We start from the raw sequence: 18827 nt of genomic DNA, 5'->3' as shown, positions 1-18827 counted from the left end.
CCGCATTAAGCTTTTTGCAACAAAGTTAGAGCAACATAGTGTCAGTGTAGACCAGGGAAGGGCAAACTATGGCCTGCAGGCCGGATCCAGCCCATCAGGCACCACGTCCCTGGGGGATGGAGGAGGGCAGAGGGCTCTGTGCACCCCCCCCCCAGCTCCCATTGGCAGGAAATGGGGAACCACAGCCAATGGGAGCTTCAGGGCTGGTACCCACAGGCAAGCACAGCAAAGCCGCCTGCCCCACCCCACCCCCAGGAGCCACTGCTGGACACGCTGGACACTTCCGGTAGCAGCACGGGGCCAGGGCAGGCAGAGAGCCTGCCTGAGACCCACTGCACTCCGCTGCCACCCTGGAACCGCACCAAGTAAGCGGCGCCGGGCCAAAGCCCATACCCCGAATCCCCTCCTGCACTCCAACCCTCTGCCCTGAGCCCCCTGCCGCACTCTGCACCCCCTCCTGAACTCCAATCCCCTGCCCTGAGCCCCCAACCCCCAACCCCCTGCCCCGAGCCCCCAACCCCCTGCCCCAGCCCTACAGTCATGGCCCTGCATACAATTTCCCCACCCAGATGTGGCCCTCAGGCCAAAAAGTTCGCCCAGCCCTGGTGTAGACACTGCATTTGCTTATGTTTCCCTAAGTGGTCTCTAGGAGGTGTCCTGCAATACTCATCATGACTGCTCTGCTAAGCAGTCATGGGCAGCAAGTTCTATGGGCCTGTGGTGTCAGGGCACCAGAAATATTCCTGGCCTGGGGCCCGGCTCCAGCCATGTCTGAGGCCAGGTCTCTCCCTTGGCCCTGCTTCCGCCCCCGGGCGTTCCCCCCATGCAATTTAAAATGGCCCGTGGCCCCCCATTCACCACCAGCAGTGCAAGAGAGCTGAGCGGCTTCCTACCTGCTCTCTCGACATGGCTGCCGACCCCTCCCTGCAGCCCCTGGGCGGGGTGGGTCTGTGTCCTGCTCCAAGCGCCCTTGGGGCCAATAGGAAGCTGCGAGGGCAGTGCCTGGGGGCAGCAGCACACAGAGGGCCCCTGGCCCGCCCTGCCTTGGAGCCCCAGGTAAGCACTGCACCACCCCAACCCCCTCCCAGAGCCTGCCCCCCACAGCCCAGAGCCTGCCCCCAAACTCCCTCCCAGAGCCTGCACCCCCTCCCCCTTCCCACACACCCCCTCCCGCCCTCAAACTCCCTCCCAGAGCCTGCACCCCCAGCCCGGAGCCTGCACCCAAACTCCATTCCAGAGCCTGCATCCCCACCCTCTTCCACACACCCCCTCCTGCCCCCAAACTCCTCCCCAGAGCCTGCACCCCTCCCCCCCCTCCTGCACCCCCTCCCCTTGCCCCATCCCGGAGCTTGCACCCCAGACCCCCTCCCCCACCCAAACTCCCTCCCAGAGCCCAACCTCTCACCCCTTCTGCACTCCCTGCCAGAGCCTGCATCCTGCACCCCAATCCCCTGCCCAGGCCCTGAACCCCAGACCTCCCTCCCAGAGCCTTAGGCAGGTGGAGGGTGGAGTTGGAGGGGGGGGGGAAATGGGCTCTGGGCCTTCTGGGCATCACCACCACCATTTCTACAAACCTGCCACCCCTATAAGCAGTTTCTATTCTGCTGCCCTGCAGACAGGTACACAGGCATGCACCCCTCCCCCTTTAAAGCCCCGGAAATTTTTGAAATTTCACTTCCTGTTTGCTCAGCTCGGTCAGCTCACATCACATCTTCCCAACTGACCATGCCAGCTTTCCACAGCAAACGGGTTCCCACGTGGAGTACATTGGAGTTGCTGGATCTGTGGGGAGAGGAGGCTGTGCAGTTGCAGCTCCAATCCAGCTGTAGGAACTTTGACACCTAGAAGCAGATTGCTCGTGGCATGGATGAGAAGGAGCATGAAAGGGACATGCAGTGCCCTACTAAGATAAAGGAGCTGAGACAAGCTACCAGAAGGCAAAGGAGGCCAACGTCACTCTGGTGTAGCACCAAAAATATGCCGCTTCTACAAAGAGCTGTATGCTATCCTCAGTGATGACCCCACCTCCAGTGCCAAGAGCCTCGGGGGGGGGGGAGAAGACCACTGAAGGCAGTGCCCAGTAGAGTCAACCCCGAGAACAAAGTGGTGGATGAGCAGGGTGAATTGGAGGAGGATTTGGGACAGGCAACAGGCTCATCTGGTGGTGTGGCAAGCCAGGACCTCTTTCTGACTGCAGAGGGGTCTAGCCAGTGCCAGCAGCAGTCCGGCAATGGTGTGCCTGAAGTAGGAGACAGGAGCTCCAGTACGTACTCATTTTTCTTTGATAATGCATGGTTACATGAGGTAGGTGTGTCCTTCATTTTGTTACATGGTACATGTGAGAGAAGGGATCAAAATTACCCCTAGTTACTGTTTGTATCTGCTTCGCATTCCACTGTGCAGCTACGTAATGGGAGCCCTGTGGAAAAGTTTGTTAATACACACCGAGATCTCCTAAGATTCCTCCATAGAGATCTCTAGGAAACTTTCCTGCAGATACTCCACAATCCTTTGCCAAAGGTTCCTTGGCAGAACTGCTTTGTTTCTTTCTCCGTTGTAGGAAATTTTGGCAAGCCAATCAGCAATTACTTCTGGAGGAATCAAAGCATCAAACAGGCGAGCAGCATATGGTCCCAATCTGAAGTGACACATATGTAGGAGAGGCACCCTTGCATCTTCAGTTACCCTCAATAGTATGATTTCAGCTTCCTTCGCCGCCCACCTGTGGAAAACGGTGCTAGTGTTCAGAATAATGTCCCAGGACCCTTATACTGATCACCTTCTGAAACCACCCAGACCCTTTATCCTGTCTTGCACCTTCTTCCCCTGGGCCAAACTCACCATGTTTAGTGCTCTGGCCTTGCTGTGTGCTTAACAAGGGAAAGTGAGAAAAAGGTGTATGTAACTTTTATGATTTAAGACTGAGTGCACATACAATAATGACAACGTATATTGCTTCTTTTGCTTCTGCAGATGTGCCCTTGAGGGTGAACTCCTACAAACCAGCAGAGCACCTCCATCAGATAAGGAAGTGAGCAAGGAGGAGTAAGGAGGACATGTTTCGGGAATTGCTGCAATCATCAGATCAGGCCAATAACAAGCACAGAATGTTTAGACAAATGAGAAACTAGAGGCAAGGAGAGAGTCAGGAGTGGGTAATAAAGTTCACGGAGGACCAAACAGAGATCCTGAGGTCCCTGATTGCTCTGCAGGCGGAACACATGAGTGCTCGACTCCCCCTTATTCCTAGGGGAATTCTGCATCACTAAGCGTTCGCAGAATTAATGTCCCCCGCAGATTTCTTTGCTTCCCTGCAGAAGCAAAGGAAAGGCACAAGAGCGGTCATGTACCCCTCTTTGACAGCACAGGCAGGTCGGTTCAGGCACCCAGAGCAGCTGGTAGAAATATAAATGAGATGGGGATGGGCAAGCATGCGTGCGTGCGTGCGAGAGAAACTCTGTCCCTCTCGCTTGCTATTGCGGCACACTTGGCATGAAGGGGCAGGGCTTTAGGGTGTTCTGAAGAGGTAGGCTAGGGGCAAGCTCTGTCCCCTCAGGTAGAGCAAAATGTAGCAGCCTGCCTGCTTAGTAATGGTTCCCACTGTCTTTGTAAATTCCCCCAGGAGTATAAAACAGGTGTAAAATTTTTAAGGCTCCTTTACATTGCCAAAGTTATGTAAAGGACACGTGGCCTTATAAATGCTACGGTTACTTTAGTGATTAGATAGAACTGGTCTAAATTTTTGGACTGAAAAAATTTTCTATCAAAATGTGCTCCATGAACTGTTTGCAACCTACCTTTCTGCAGATGGTCAGTAGCCAATATAAATTGTGGGTTTGATTCCCCAGTTTCACTTGCCTATGATGTAACACTGAGCATATGATTGCATATATTTGTTGACTAATAACTAGAAATAAAGGATCAAACCTAGCTACATTACTATAAGGCAAGGCAGGTTGGGGATTTCCTCCAATGCTCCCCACTCCCATTCTCCATCCACTGTACCGTAGTTTAAATAAATCACCAAAATAATTGAAACCAGTGTGATATTGTGTTAGTTTGACAAATAAAACGTGGAATTTTGCAGATTTTTAAACTATTGTGCACAGAATTTTTAATTTTTTGGCACAGAATTCCCCCAGGAGTCCTCCTGCAGCCCATACAGAACTGCATTCCTTGCCCTCCCCAAAGACACTCCTCTCGCATTTCTGCCCCGTAGCAGTCCCTTGCAGTGGAGTGCAAGTGGTACATTTTCCATAATGACAGCTAGCCTTTCTGAAGTGAGGATCTCACAGCTGCATGAGAGTACTGTTCACTGTCATGTCCCTTGTAAGAAATATGAATCTGTGTATTGCCTTTAATAAAAAAGGAGTCTTACAAAGACAGTGATTCTTTATTTGTGACCTACACAAGATGGTTGCAACAAAAATTCAAACAGTGACAACTGCCACATTTGCAGACTACAATTAATACTCAGGCAGACATCGTTACAGGGGTCATTCAAGGTGGCAAGTAAACAATGCCTGGCTTAATTCATTACAGAAAGACACATTACTGGGGCTCATTGTCAAAATGCTGCTTCAAAGCTTCCCTGATTCAAATAGCCCCCCATTGAGCCCCTCTAATAACCATGCTGTCTGGCTGCTCAAAATCAGCCACCTGGCAATCCACCTTAACACTCCCCACCTCGGGAAACTTTTCCCTCTTGGTCTAACCTGCCAAAAAGGCAGTTCCAGCAACCCTTTAATCTTCCAAAGACACATTCTATGGTCATTCTGTACCTGCTGAACTTATTATTGAAGTTCTCCTTGCTGCTGTCAAGGTTTCAGGTGTATGGATTCGTGAACCACAGGAGTAAAGGGTAGGTTGAGTCTCCCAGGATCACTATGGGCATTTCCACATCCTCTATTGGAAAGTCCCTACTTGCAGCTTTCTGTACAGGCCAGATGCATGCAGTTCCTGAGATGCATGCGTCATGCACCTTCCCTGACCACCCTGTGTTGATGTCAGTGACACGACCCTGGTGATCCACCAGCACCTGCAGTAGCATAGAGAAGTAGCCCTTTCTGTTGATGTACTCCCTTGCAAGATGGTCTGGGGCCAAAATTGGGATGTGTGCACCATCTATAGTCCTGCCGCAGTTAGGGAATCCCATTGCCGCAACAGCATCCACTATTTCCTGCACAATGACAGGTTTCAGAGTAACAGCCATGATAGTCTGTATTCGCAAAAAGAAAAGGAGTACTTGTGGCACCTTAGAGACTAACCAATTTATTTGTATTCCTTTTCTTATTTCCTGCACATTGCCCAGAGTCACAGTCTTTCGTAGCAGAAGGCGATTAATGGCCCTGCACACTTGCATCACTGCAGCCCCCACGGTGGACTTCCCAACTCCAAATTGGGTTGCTCACTTTTCCACCATTAGGGAAGCTCTCATTTCTCATTTCTCCGATGAAGTGAGCTGTAGCTCACGAAAGCTCATGCTCAAATAAATTGGTTAGTCTCTAAGGTGCCACAAGTCCTCCTTTTCTTTTTGCGAATACAGATTAACACGGCTGTTACTCTGAAACCTCTCATTTCTGTGTTCTGGCACCAGAGGGCAGGGGTGAGCTCCACATACAGTTCAAAGAAGGTGGCTTTGCACATATGAAAGTTCTGCTGCCACTGCTCACCATCCCATACCTGCATCACAATCTGATCCCACCACTCGCTGCTTGTTTCCCAAGCCCAATAGTGACGGTCCACCTTGTGCAGCTGCTCTGTGAATGCCAAATCAATCTTGAATGATTTCTTTGCATGGCACACAGTAGTGCAGGCAGCACAGATTCCTGTTCAGATTTGCAATTTATGAAATACTGAAGGTCAGCCGTGTTGTGTTCCTAATACTTATCAAAGACTGGTGAGCAGTGCAGGATCCATGCTTTCAGGCAGAGAGGGTGGGCACAAGGTTTACAGGGGCAGTTGAAAACGGTGCAAAACCCAGTCAGAAGCCCTTGGAATTATCAGATGGAAAAAACTGCATCAAAGGGATGGTGATTTCACCCCCATGATGCACTGCAATCCATTCCTAGAACTCTTAACGGGAGGTGGAAGCGATCTGCATAGGGGATATGGACAGTGCATGCTCTCTTTGTCGGTGCTAGGGCACCAACTGCGGACATGCCCTACCGACACAAGGAGCACTGTGTGAAAATGCACAAGCAATGTAACTACAGGGGTTTATGATCATTGACGTAATTTAAGTTGACTTAACTCTGTAGTGTAGACATGGCCTAAATTATATTTTTAGGCCCTGACTCATCAGAGTACTTTAGCACATGCATAGTCCTGTTGAAGTTAAATAATGGTCTTTAATCACCATTAACCTGAATGGGATTATTCACAGGTTATTATTATTCAGGTTAAACCCATGCTTAAATGGTTGGTAAACTGGGGTCTTAAAGTAGGTAGTATGAAGCTTTTATATTTTTCTTCAACTCTTGGGGGGGGGGGGGGCGGGGAGAGATAATATGCTGTCTTTTTCATTGATTCTATAGTTTAAATACTGTGGCATCTCTCCCTCAGAGTTGATCCTTCTCATTCCTGTGTCTTGTTGGTATTTTTTGTTTTGGGGTGAGGGTCATTTTGCCCTGCATGTGCATAAGGCTAAGCTGGGTCCTAATGAACTTGTACAATGTTCTGTTAATGCAATTAATTCATTGTGAAAAGATGCAGAAATTCTAATTCCACCTGTTAGGATATAGATATTCAGGCCTGTCTGCAAAGGCCTGTACTCTAAGAATTTAGTCACTTGGCTAGTGATAGAGGTATAAAAGAAAGAATCAAAATCACTGTCTGCCGGTGCAAGGGCCTTCTCTTACTGTGACAGTCTGAGGCCCTGTTCTTAGGCTAAGGCCTTTGCCTAAGCAGCAGAGGCAGCCATAAGCTGGGAAGCAAACAGTCTCATCCTCACATTCCAAACTAGTCACACTGAAATAAGGTGCTATTCGGCTGTTAGGAATACAATCCTGTCCTGATAGTTCCTATCACCTCCAGAGAAAGGGAAGTGCCTAGAAAATGAAAAAGGAAACTTAGTTTGATAGCATCCTGTCTGGCAAGAACTCACTTATCAATAGCTGGGATGTGAAATCTTGGCTTCTGTGTTGTCCTGTCATTGTAATTCCCACTTTGCTATTGTTTGTCTGTATAATCTCTGTCTGGTTCTGTGATTGTTCCTGTCTGCTGTATAATTAATTTTGCTGGGTGTAAACTAATTAAGGTGGTGGGATGTAATTGGTTACATAATCGTGTTACAATATGTTAGGATTGGTTAGTTAAATTTCAGGAAAATGATTGGTTAAGGTATAGCTAAGCAGAACACAAGTTTTACTATATAATCGGTAGTCAATGAGGAAGGGGGTGTGGGGGGTGGGGGTGGGCATGGGCATGTGGGTGTGTGAGATGGGAACAGGGAATGGGAGTAAGGAAGTTGGAATCATGTTTGGCTAAGGGTAGGAATGGGAACAGGGACACAGGTGTAAGGCTCTGTGGTGTCAGAGCTGGGAAGGAGGATACTAAGGAAGGAAACTGGAATCATGCTTGCTGGAAGTTCACCCCAATAAACATCGAATTGTTTGCACCTTTGGACTTCGGGTATTGTTGCTCTCTGTTCATGCGAGAAGGACCAGGGAAGTAAGTGGGTGAAGGAATAAGCCCCCTAACACCACCTGTTTCCAAATCTCATTTTAAACATCCTTTCTCCTTTGTCTTTGCCTCTTACTTTCCCCTTCTGCTCCTAACAACCTTACGAATAAATTCTTCAATTAAAAAAAAACAAAAACAAAAAAACAATTAACTAACCTGTATTATTCAAGTCCATAATAAATTTTGGTATAATTGTACAAAAAAATACTATCTAAAATAAAATTATATTGCAGATTCACATTTTTATAACTATGCTGAGAATAAATTAAAGCATAAAGCAAGCTCTTTAGATTGTAGTTATTTTAGCCTTCTCTGAAGCTACATTAAGTTATAAATCTTCTGGATATTTAATATGAAACTAGATTTCAATAATTGTCAAAATAGGTTTTTAACTATAGATCACAACTTATGCTAAAAAACATCTAAAGATGTTTATTTTCTCTTCTATATTTGATTCCTTCATGCATATTTCAGGAACTACAGTCAGATAAAATCTAAGGAATGGATTGGCCAAATGTGAAAACTTCATTTGTAGCCTACAAATGGATTAAACTTAAAGAAAGACAAGTGCTGAAAGATTGTTTTGTTCCCTGGGAAATGCTCTGGAAATTTTAACAGCTTCCTAATTACTCTGCTTGCATTTGCAAGTTTTCCATGTCTTTCAATCAGATCGTGGCACTAAATTCTAAAACCTTCTCAGGGTCTTATGGTTTCCAGGAATTTAATGAATCATTTGTGATACATTTCACAGACTAGAGCTCAGGCTTTATTCTGCCTGAAACAAATTCTCAAAAGAAACTAATATTAGTCTGAATTTAGCAAAGCTATACAAGTGTTTTATGTGCAGGACTTGAACTAGCAGTTTTATGGATCTGAAAAGCAGAAGTTTAATTCTAAAAGTCATGTGAACCTGTGTAACACTTAACTTGGGGCTGTAGAGCAGTTAAATTGCAACTAGTATTTCTAATTTTAGCAATTTTTTAAATTGCCATGTAACATGAAGTAACAATAGATTTAATCTCATTTGTGATTGGAGGTGGGTTGTTTTTTTTAAATATATAAGTGTGTGACAGCAAGATGCTACAACGTGTATAAATTATATCTGAATGACTTCTAGAGCCAGTGAAATCCACAAACTAACTAGATGCTTGAGAGGTCATATTTCTATGTTGACTGCACATTTTAATTTCACATCATCTTGTTCAGGTATTGTGAAAGACTAAGTTAAAAACAGCATTTAAATTAATTAGTTTTATTACACCCTGTATTGTTTCATATGCCTAAAGTCAGGTCTCTTCTTACTCAACGCTTACTAAGCAAAATACTAATATCATCATACTTAATGCCCTCCATAGCTGTAACCATTTTCAATGCCCTTTCTGACCTTTCCTCCTGTCTTTTCACATTGTTGTTTTTCCCCCCCAGAGGTTTTGAATGATGAGGATGGAGTGGGGGGGTGGGGGGGGAGGCATCACATGCCACATCCTGGTATCAGAATCGAGTTTTCTGAAAACACAACTTTCCTCCACCTTTGAGTCTGTATGGCCCGTGTCAATTTTGGATTTCTCTTGGATTTCTCTCTTTTCTCTTTCCATTGGATTCTTCAACTCCTTCTGCAACACACTCTCACATTTATTTTTCCCCATTTCCTTAATGTCAACTCTTCAGCATGAAAGGAAATGTATTTCTTGCAGGCTCACAGTCTTCTTTCCTCTACCAGTCTCTGTATGAAGTGCATCTTTACAGTGCTTTCTGATCTAAAGAAATGTGCAACAAGAAGCACTCTAGACAGTTATGCCCACTACAGGGACTAGTAGAAAAAGAAAGAGGTGACATACTCAAATGAATAGGCATCTGTGGTATGTTGAGGGACTTTCAATAAAGTCAGAGAAGCCATACAGACACAGTTGCGATGCTTAGGCACTAAGAACTGAACTAAAGGCAGAGAGTTTCATTTTATATAGATAAAAAAATTGAGGTTACATGAATGTTTTAAGAACAGCAGTTACTGTGCCAATCTATTTTATATCAATTTAATTAAGAAGTAGTAAGGAAGCCATGCATAAAATTTCTAGTTACCTGTGAGGGTCCTTTGAACTTGGTATAATATACACACATTCCCTCTTGGTGAAAGTGTTTTCTATCCAGGATTTCTGGGACTGTAAAAATAAGAGTTACACAAGAATTATCATGATATTATAAAATTATCATATAAATCACTGTCAATGTTCTTTAAAAAAAAAAACTGTATGATATAATACCCAAAAAGTAGGCATTAAAGAAATATAATTACCCATTTAAATATATTTCTATTTTTCATTGATGAAAGCATATATCTGCAGTATTGACAAGGACAAACAGTAAAGCAAGATATTCAAAAGCAAGAATGATTTTGAGTGCCCATGTGAAGAGATCTGATTTTCAGTAAGTGCTTCCTCTCTGAAAATCAGGCCCTTTTAAAGTGCCGCATGTTGGGCACCTAAAATTTGAAGCAACCAGAACCACTAGTCACTTTTTAGAAGTCTAGATGTTTTGATTAACTACATTCTGAAGTTAGTTTTGCAACAATCAGCTACTTATGCAAAAGAAAAAAAAGATGTAACAAAAGAAGAAATATCCACTAGTGAAAAACAGATTGCAACTACAATAATTTATGCCAAATTACCTGTCTGTTGCTAAAACCTCTATCAAACTGCATTAACGAAACATCAAAAGACAGAAAAAAAGACTATAAACTCGGTTATATTTTAATGGTTACATAAAAAGAATGTTATAATTTTGAAAATCAGATAAGTGCACTTAACAATAGCAAGCATTTTAAATTACACACACACACACCCACACACACCCCCCAAATTGAGATGCAACAAACATTCTGAAATAGTTCACTAAAGGGTGACCAAAAGAGTTGTTCTATGGTATTTTGAAGTTACAAAATATTCACTATTTATTTCATGAAGCTCGCTGGAAATTTATAATCACTGTTTCACTAATGTTTTATCTATTCTATTATTAAGTTGTCAGTCATTGCTAGCGACAATAAATAGGATAACTCTAGTTCTTTGTCAAGTAGCACATCCTACGTTTTCCCTCCCCCCCTCACTTTGATAAACAATTTAATGAGCATCCTCAACAGATATTTCCAAACAGAGTTCAAAATGTGCTTGAAAACCTTAAATTAGATGTTGACTTCCTTTAATGTTTACCTATTTTAATTGCTGGCCAAGATTCTGTTTAGCTTGCTTTAAAATAGGGACATTACATTATCTTACAGATCCCAACTTTACTTTTGCCAATTGATTTGGACGGTGCATAGTCAGCATGTTATTTCAGGGAAGAGATTCGATTCAGTAGAATCTCAAGAAGTATACCCAGAAACAATATGCAACCTATATTTCTTCTGCATTCTATGCAATATTATTCTAAACCTTAATTAAATTAAGATGCTATTCTGATACTAAGTGAAATTAGTTGGAAATATTAGTATCATGTCCAGTTTTGGTCTGCATCTATTGAAGTCAATATAAGAAAAAAGTTAGCCATGCTTCCTTAAAAATGCTTTGTTAGGATAGAATGCTTCCTTCACTGGAAAAGGGGAGAAAATGGACCCTGAAGTATATTGCTGCTTTAAGATATCTCCCAGAGTTCACTGTGAGTCTTTGCAGAAATGCTATTTTTCTTGACTTCTGGTAATAGAGGGCAGGAATATAGACAATTCAGTGAAGCTAAACCATCTTTAATTTATCAAAATTCCAATTTACAAGGAAACACATGACAAGCAAGTTACTAAAAACAGTACTAGACAAGTTAATTCTCATGACTGGTCTGTCACTTCTTGCCCACCTCTTTCAAAGCCACACCTAAAATTGTTCTTCCAGTACACCTTTCCTACTTCAGTCTTCACAAGCACCCTACAGTCTGATTTGATTGTGAGCTTGTTGACGCAGAGACTATGCATTCTGTTAACTGCCATCCTCATTTTGGGCAATTTATAAATAGTTGTTTTTTAAGAAAACAACAATGAAAAAAATTTCCTGAAGCCACTCTGTGATGTGATACTATCAGCTTTCACATATTAGGCAGGGCTGGGCTGTTTAATGATTGAATGGGAGGCATCTAAGAAATAAATAGATCTGGGGTGCCCAATCTGTAAGGCATGCACACATCCCCAGAGGGGCACCAGGCTCCTCCATAGGTCATTGGAAGCTGCAGGATTGCCACCATGGAACACATAAACCACTCTTCCTAATGGTGGCTGGGGATGGGGGGAGGAAAGAATGCATTCCTTACAGCAGAAACAGGTAAAGACCAGTATAAAGTAAGGGAGGGAGGGAGGGAGAGAAGGGAATGGAGAAAGAACTAGGGGAAGCGAGATGGGAGGAATAGAAAAATAAGACAGTTCATGAGAACTGGGTGGAAAAAAGTGGGCCGAACTAGAATTGAGTGGAAGAAGTTAAAACCCAGAAGAGAAGAAAAAAACCTTAAGAAGAGAAGAAAGAGAGGAGAAGAGAGAGAAATAGAAGCCACAAGAAAGAATGATGAGGGGGACACAAGATGGGAGCCCAATCACTTATTTGCAGTGTTTTCGGATCTAAAGAAATGTGCAACAAGAAGCACTGTAGATAGTTATGCCCACTATAGGGAATAGTAGAAGGTACTGAACCAATGACCTTTCTTGGTTGGCCCTTCAATTCCTCCCCCTCACAACAGAGATAAATTCTACTTCCAAGGTGGAAAGGGTAAACAGCCTGCCAAAAAGATCAGTAGTTTCCAACCTAGGTGTTGAAAATAAGTGGCTTCTGAGATAAAGAAGCATAGTGCTAGGAACCTGGTCAATTTGCTGTCCCAGGAAAGGCAAGGCAAGGCAAGAGAAGCAGCAGATGCTAAACATTCATTCAGTTAGTAGTGAACTTTATAGTGCTGCTATTCAAGAGACTATGAAACAAACTAAGAAATCCAAAACAAGTGTTGCTTACAGTTTTTATTTAAATGAAATAAAATTATGAATAATATTATGAAAAAGATATGCCAAGTCTTTATTGTGAATTTTTATTTCATTTTCCTTTCACACTTGCAACTTCGTGAAATAAAACTGACATTGAACATTGAAATATTGAAACATTGAAATAGCATGGAGAGTTAAACAATCTGAAGTTCTCAGATTACGGAAATGCCCAAAGATTTACATGGGAAATACTCCTAGCAAGTATTAGTAGGACTGACCCTTCACTGACATACTGCACATTTTGCTCTACATTCACTTTTTTTCCTGTTGAACTTTTCCAGATAAAGACCTCACATGAGAGATGACTGAAATTACACATCAAGATAAAATATATCTTGTGAAAGTAAAGACATTTCAGCAGCACACAGATTCCTAATGCTCTAGTGGGCAAGATTGTTTTAATCTACTTCTTAACTCTCAGAGGATTATGCAGTATACTGTATGTTTGCTGTGTACAAGGAAATTCAAGAATGGTGAAAAAACACAATGAGACTTCATTATCAGTATAGAAATTATTAAAAACTATACTAAAAGTGACATGGATTCTTTATGATTCAGTAAACAAGTGTATTGGTATGTTCACACTCATTAAAAGATTTATTTGAAATATTCTCACAATTAGCGCTTTCTGAAAGATGTTACACAAACTAAAGATAGAAAGAGTTATAGAACAAACTACTACTAAATAGCATACACAAGTATTTTCTAAACCTTAATCTTAGAATATTTATCTTAACTGAAGTTTACACAGCAGTCCTGTATTTCCAGACTGTAAAAAGTGTGTCTCAGTGCCAAAAAAGTGTTATTTTTTTAAAACAGGTGTGTAGCGGGGTGGTTACCCTGCTCCAGTTTGGAAGGGGTTAAAACCAGCTCTGGGAAGGGGCTACCCCAAGGAGCCAATCAGGTGAAAGCAGGTAGCAGCCAATCCAGGCCTGGTAGGGCTGTTATAAAAAGGGCTGTGAGCTAGGAAGCAGGGAGTCTCACTCCAGACTTGGGGTGGGAAGGACCGCGCTGCTTGGGAGCACAGGGTACCTTCAGCAGAGCAGTGCTGGGGAAGGGGCAGGCTGAGGCCTGACAGGAAGGCCTAAAGAGGTACTGGGGCTGCAGAGACAGGCAACAGGTCCAACGCCCTAGCCAATGATGACTGGCCACTTCAGACTGCAGTTTGCCCCTGAGGGATGGGGCTAGATGAAGACTGGCAGTGGGTCACTGAGGCGAGGTAGGCTCAGGGGAGTGGGGTTCACTGGGTAAGGGGCAACACCCCAAGGTAAGGGGCACCGTGGTCTGGGAGGGATGTGTGGCCTACACGTGGTAGGGATAAAGGGACTGCATAGGGGCAGCAACAGTGGGCAAGACACTGGCCCACAGAAGCACTCATGAGCTGGATAAGTTAATTCTCGGACTGACTAGCAGGAGGTGCTGTGCCAGTGAGTCGGCGATCTGCTACAAGGTGACAACTTATAGTTAACCTTGAGTTCAACAACTCCCAAAATGTCAGTTATTTCTGCTTCTAGCAATAAAAATTAATATTTTGAACAGCACTAATAAATAGTAACAAATATTTTATAATACCTGCTCAAGATACAAGGTACATCTTATTTTATCTTTAGTGAAATCCATGATGGACACTACTAGCAGGTTTCTTTGCAGAACCAATCTTATAACAGTTATCTTCAACACCTTAAATTAAAGTTAGCAGGTTACAACAAGAAACCACTGCCAAAGTGCAGTATGAAATCAGGTCTCAATCAAAAGAAAAGAAAAGTCTTCATTTAACATAAGATGGAACCTATACTCTTATTTACTACACTATAACAGAGAGAAACATACTTTTGACAAACTCTATATCCTGCTTGATTGATAAACAGCAGTATTTCATCATGCCAATATGGAATTCTTCAGAATTAGTAAAAAGAAAAGGAGTACTTGTGGCACCTTAGAGACTAACAAGGAACAGTGGGGCGTGGGGAAATAAACATGGGGAAATAGTTTTACTCTGTCAATCTGTTTCTTCACTTCAGCAGGTGGGTATTGTAGCTGTAAGAATGTTTGATAGAGATCTTGTAGGTGTTTGTCTTCCACCCCACCATCAACCTCAGCCTGGACCAGACCACACAAGAGATCCACTTCCTGGACACTATGGTGCTAATAAGTGATGGTCACATAAACACCACCCTATACCGGAAACCTACTGACCGCTATTGCCTCCAGCTTTCACCCTGACCACACCACACGATCCATTGTCTACGATACAAACTACATTTTCTCCAACCCCTCAGAGACAAACACTTACAAGATCTCTATCAAGCATTCTTACAACTACAATACCCACCTGCTGAAGAGAAGAAACAGATTAACAGAGCCAGAAGAGTACCCAGAAGTCACCTACTACAGGACAGGCCCAACAAAGAAAATAACAGAACGCCACTAGCCATGACCTTCAGCCCCCAACTAAAACCTCTCCAACACATCATCAACGATCTACAACCTATCCTGAAGGACGACCCATCAGTCTCGCAGATCTTGGGAGACAGGTCAGTCCTTGCTTACAGACAGCCCCCCAACCTGAAGCAAATACTCACCAGCAACCACACACCACACAACAGAACCACTAACCCTGGAACCTGTCCTTGCAACAAAGCCCGTTGCCAACTGTGTCCACATATCTATTCAGGGGACACCATCATAGGGCCTAATCACATCAGCCACACTATCAGAGGCTCGTTCACCTGCACATCTACCAATGTGATATATGCCATCATGTGCCAGCAATGCCCCTCTGCCATGTACATTGGTCAAACTGGCAGTCTCTACGTAAAAGAATAAATGGATACAAATCAGACGTCAAGAATTATAACATTCAAAAACCAGTCGGAGAACACGTCAATCTCTCTGGTCACGCAATTACAGACCTAAAAGTGACAATTCTTCAACAAAAAAACTTCAAAAACAGACTCCAACAAGAGACTGCTGAACTGGAATTAATTTGCAAACTGGATACAATTAACTTAGGCTTGAATAGAGACTGGGAGTGGATGGGTCATTACACAAAGTAAAACTATTCCTCCCCCCACTGTTCCTCAGACGTTCTTGTCAACTGCTGGAAATGGCCCACCTTGATTATCACTACAAAAGGTTCCCCCCCCCCCCCCGGCTCTCCTGCTGGTAATAGCTCATCTTAGTGACCACTCTCCTTATAGTGTGTATGGTAACACCCATTCTTTCACGTTCTCTATGTATATAAATCTCCCCACTGTATTTTCCACTGAATGTATCCAATGAAGTGAGCTGTAGCTCATGAAAGCTTATGCTCATATAAATCTGTTCATCTCTAAGGTGCCACAAGTACTCCTTTTCTTTTTGTGAATACAGACTAACACAGCTGCTACTCTGAAACCGTTCAGAATTAGTGAACAAACTGTCTGGACTACTTTCCACATAAAAAGCTGTCCTATTCCACAAAATCCCTTAACAAAAATTAGTATTAATAAGTAATGTGTATAAAAGTTTTTACAATACAGTAAATTATATGTTTAATATGGCTGTATATTTTAAGACTATCAAAAATTTATTTGTTGCTATTTGTTTCCTACTTTTCTGGAGTACAGATGTAAAGCAGGATTCCAGTTTATTTGGCTTGACCTTCCATTTACTAATAATGTTACATGTTGCTGTAGGCTTTCAAACTCTGAAATAAAACTATAACAAAATTGTTAAGATTCTTCCTCACAAACATTAGAGGATTAACCAGTCTGTGCATTTATTTTTTAGTAAACTGCAGATTACATATTTTTGGAACGAATGTGAACTACTACTTTCAATATAGAAAATGCTTCTCACACAAAACCTTTATACAGAAAAGACAATTAACTATACATATGGTGAATAGGCTTCTGGTTTTCGACCAGAACACCTGGTCGAAAAGGGACCCTGACGGCTCCAGTCAGCACCGAAATCTCTGCAGCACCGCTGACCGGACAAGGCAGGCTAGTCCCTACCCGTCCTGGCTCTGTGCTGCGCCTCAGAAGCAGCCAGCAGGTCCCGCTTATAGGCAGGGGGGCCACGGGGCTCTTCGGACTGACCCCACCCCGAACACCAGCGGGCGAGAGCAGTACCTAGGAGCCGGAACTGCTGTCCGCTTCCGGGGCACAGCATGGAGTCAGCACAGGCAGGAAGCCTGCCTTAGCCCCCCTGCTGCGCCACTGACCGGGTGCCACCGAAGGTAAGCCCATGCCCCAACCCCCTGTCCCAGCCCTGAGCCCCCCCAAACATAAAGCCCCCCTCCTGCACCCCAAACCCCTCAGCCCCAGCCCCACTCCAGAACCTGCACTCCCAGACAGAGCCCTCACTCCCCCTGCACTCCAACCTCCTGCCTCAACCCGCAGCCACCTCCAACACCCTAAACCCCTCATCCCCAGCCCCACCCCAAGATAGAGCCATCACTCCCTCCTGCAACCCCAAACCCCTGCCCCAGCCCAGAGCCCCCTCCCACACCCTGAATCCCTCTGTCCTACCCCCCCCAGCCTGGAGCCCCCTCCTGCACCCTAAACCCCTCATCCCCGGCCCCACCCCAGAGCCCACACCATTTTTTCAGGATTTCTAATTTGCAAGAAATTTTGAAATATCAAAAAAATTCTCACAAACCTGAAATCCTGAGTTTTGGCCAGCTATGCTTAGGAGCACAAGTCCCATTCACTTAAAACTGTAAACCCTGATGGAGAAGTATAGCCTGGTCAAAATATTTCAGCTCTCTTGACTTGTGGAAGTTAAATATATCAAAAGGTGGTGTTGGTTGCAAATACAGCCTGTGCTATTTGCTGTTCAAGTTTGTGGTGTTCTCAGAATAAGGATGTTAAGGCTCTGGACTTGCCTTTTTCAGCATTGATAAGCATCTTAAATGTGAAATGGTAGTAGAAAAAAAACACCTCTACGTAAAATATGAAATTCTACTAACAACTGGGAAACAAATTAGAAGAAAAACAGAAAACATTCATCTACTTTATCAATTTAAGACTTAAAATTAGAAGTACTATCAACATGTAAATAAAAAAAACTGATCTAAACTAATAAGAATCTTTTTCAATTGTGATTTTTAACCACCTTGTCTCAAATCAAAATCATGGAAGATTCGGGGAAGAGGTTGGAATGGGGGCAGGGAAAGGGCGGGAAGAGGCGGGGCATGGGCATGGCCTCTTGGTAGGGATGGAATGGGGGCAGGGCGTCAGTGATGCAGCCTTCAGGCCAATGCACTAGTCTTCATGTGGCCCTCATGGTCATTTGAGTTTGAGACCCCTGCTCTAAAGTTTTACTTTTTTTGTTTTGTTTTTGAGTACAATTATGTAACAAACTAAATTTGTAAACTGCACTTCTCTGATAAAGAGATTACTCTACAGTACTTATATGAGGTGAATTGAAAAATATTATTTCTTTTATCATTTTTACAGTGCAAATATTTGTAAAAAAAATATAAAGTGAGCACTGTACACTTTATATTGTGTTTTAATTGAAAATTAATATATTTGAAAATGTAGAAAAACATCCAAAAATATTTAATAAATGTCTATTGGTATTCTATTGTTTAACAATGCGATTAATCAGGATTCATGTTTTTTTAATCGCAATTAATTTTTCTGAATTAATCACAAGTTAATTGCGATTCATTGACAGCCCTAGTATATAGTACAAGTCACAGGCCAAGAATTTTTGTTTACTGCCCGTGACCTGTCCATGACTTTTACTAAAAATACCTGTGACTAAAACATAGCCCTATTAATGTGCATAAGCATGGTGTACATAGACAGTCTGTGCTTTGCAGCTTCATACTTGGTTCCAACGTGGAAAGTGAAATCCATCTCTCCGGCCTCAGTTTATTTATCACTCAAAACCCAATTACTCTACTCTAGTTTTACATCAAGTAGCAACTTTCAAAATTCAATTGTTTAGATTATATAAGAAACTATTGTATGGATTGAACAGTGGGAAAGTAATTCTCTCCCTGTTCTCCTCTTCCAGAAGCAGAAACTATTCCCCCTCCTCACATACCCCCGCTTTCCAAGATGATTTTGCCTTAAAGCAGAGATCAAATACAAAAAATTTCAGCAAGCTATGAAAGACTGAAAACAGGGTTATAATGGAAATG

General features: G+C 43.2%; 1 protein-coding gene across 5 annotated transcripts in view; it reads right to left on the bottom strand.

Moving 5' to 3' along the window:
• The window catches only part of TRPM7 (transient receptor potential cation channel subfamily M member 7), a 122806-nt gene that overhangs the window by 78688 nt on the left and 25291 nt on the right, over nucleotides 1-18827 (bottom strand). For all 5 annotated transcript variants that reach the window (XM_073304021.1, XM_073304025.1, XM_073304023.1 and 2 more), the window contains exon 2: nucleotides 9763-9842. In XM_073304021.1, the coding sequence (XP_073160122.1) occupies nucleotides 9763-9842 (80 nt within the window). The remainder of the gene's footprint in view (nucleotides 1-9762; nucleotides 9843-18827) is intronic.

Source organism: Lepidochelys kempii, chromosome 10 (assembly GCF_965140265.1).
Source record: "Lepidochelys kempii isolate rLepKem1 chromosome 10, rLepKem1.hap2, whole genome shotgun sequence".
Classification (NCBI taxonomy): domain Eukaryota; kingdom Metazoa; phylum Chordata; order Testudines; family Cheloniidae; genus Lepidochelys; species Lepidochelys kempii.
This window is presented reverse-complemented; position numbering and strand designations above follow the sequence as displayed.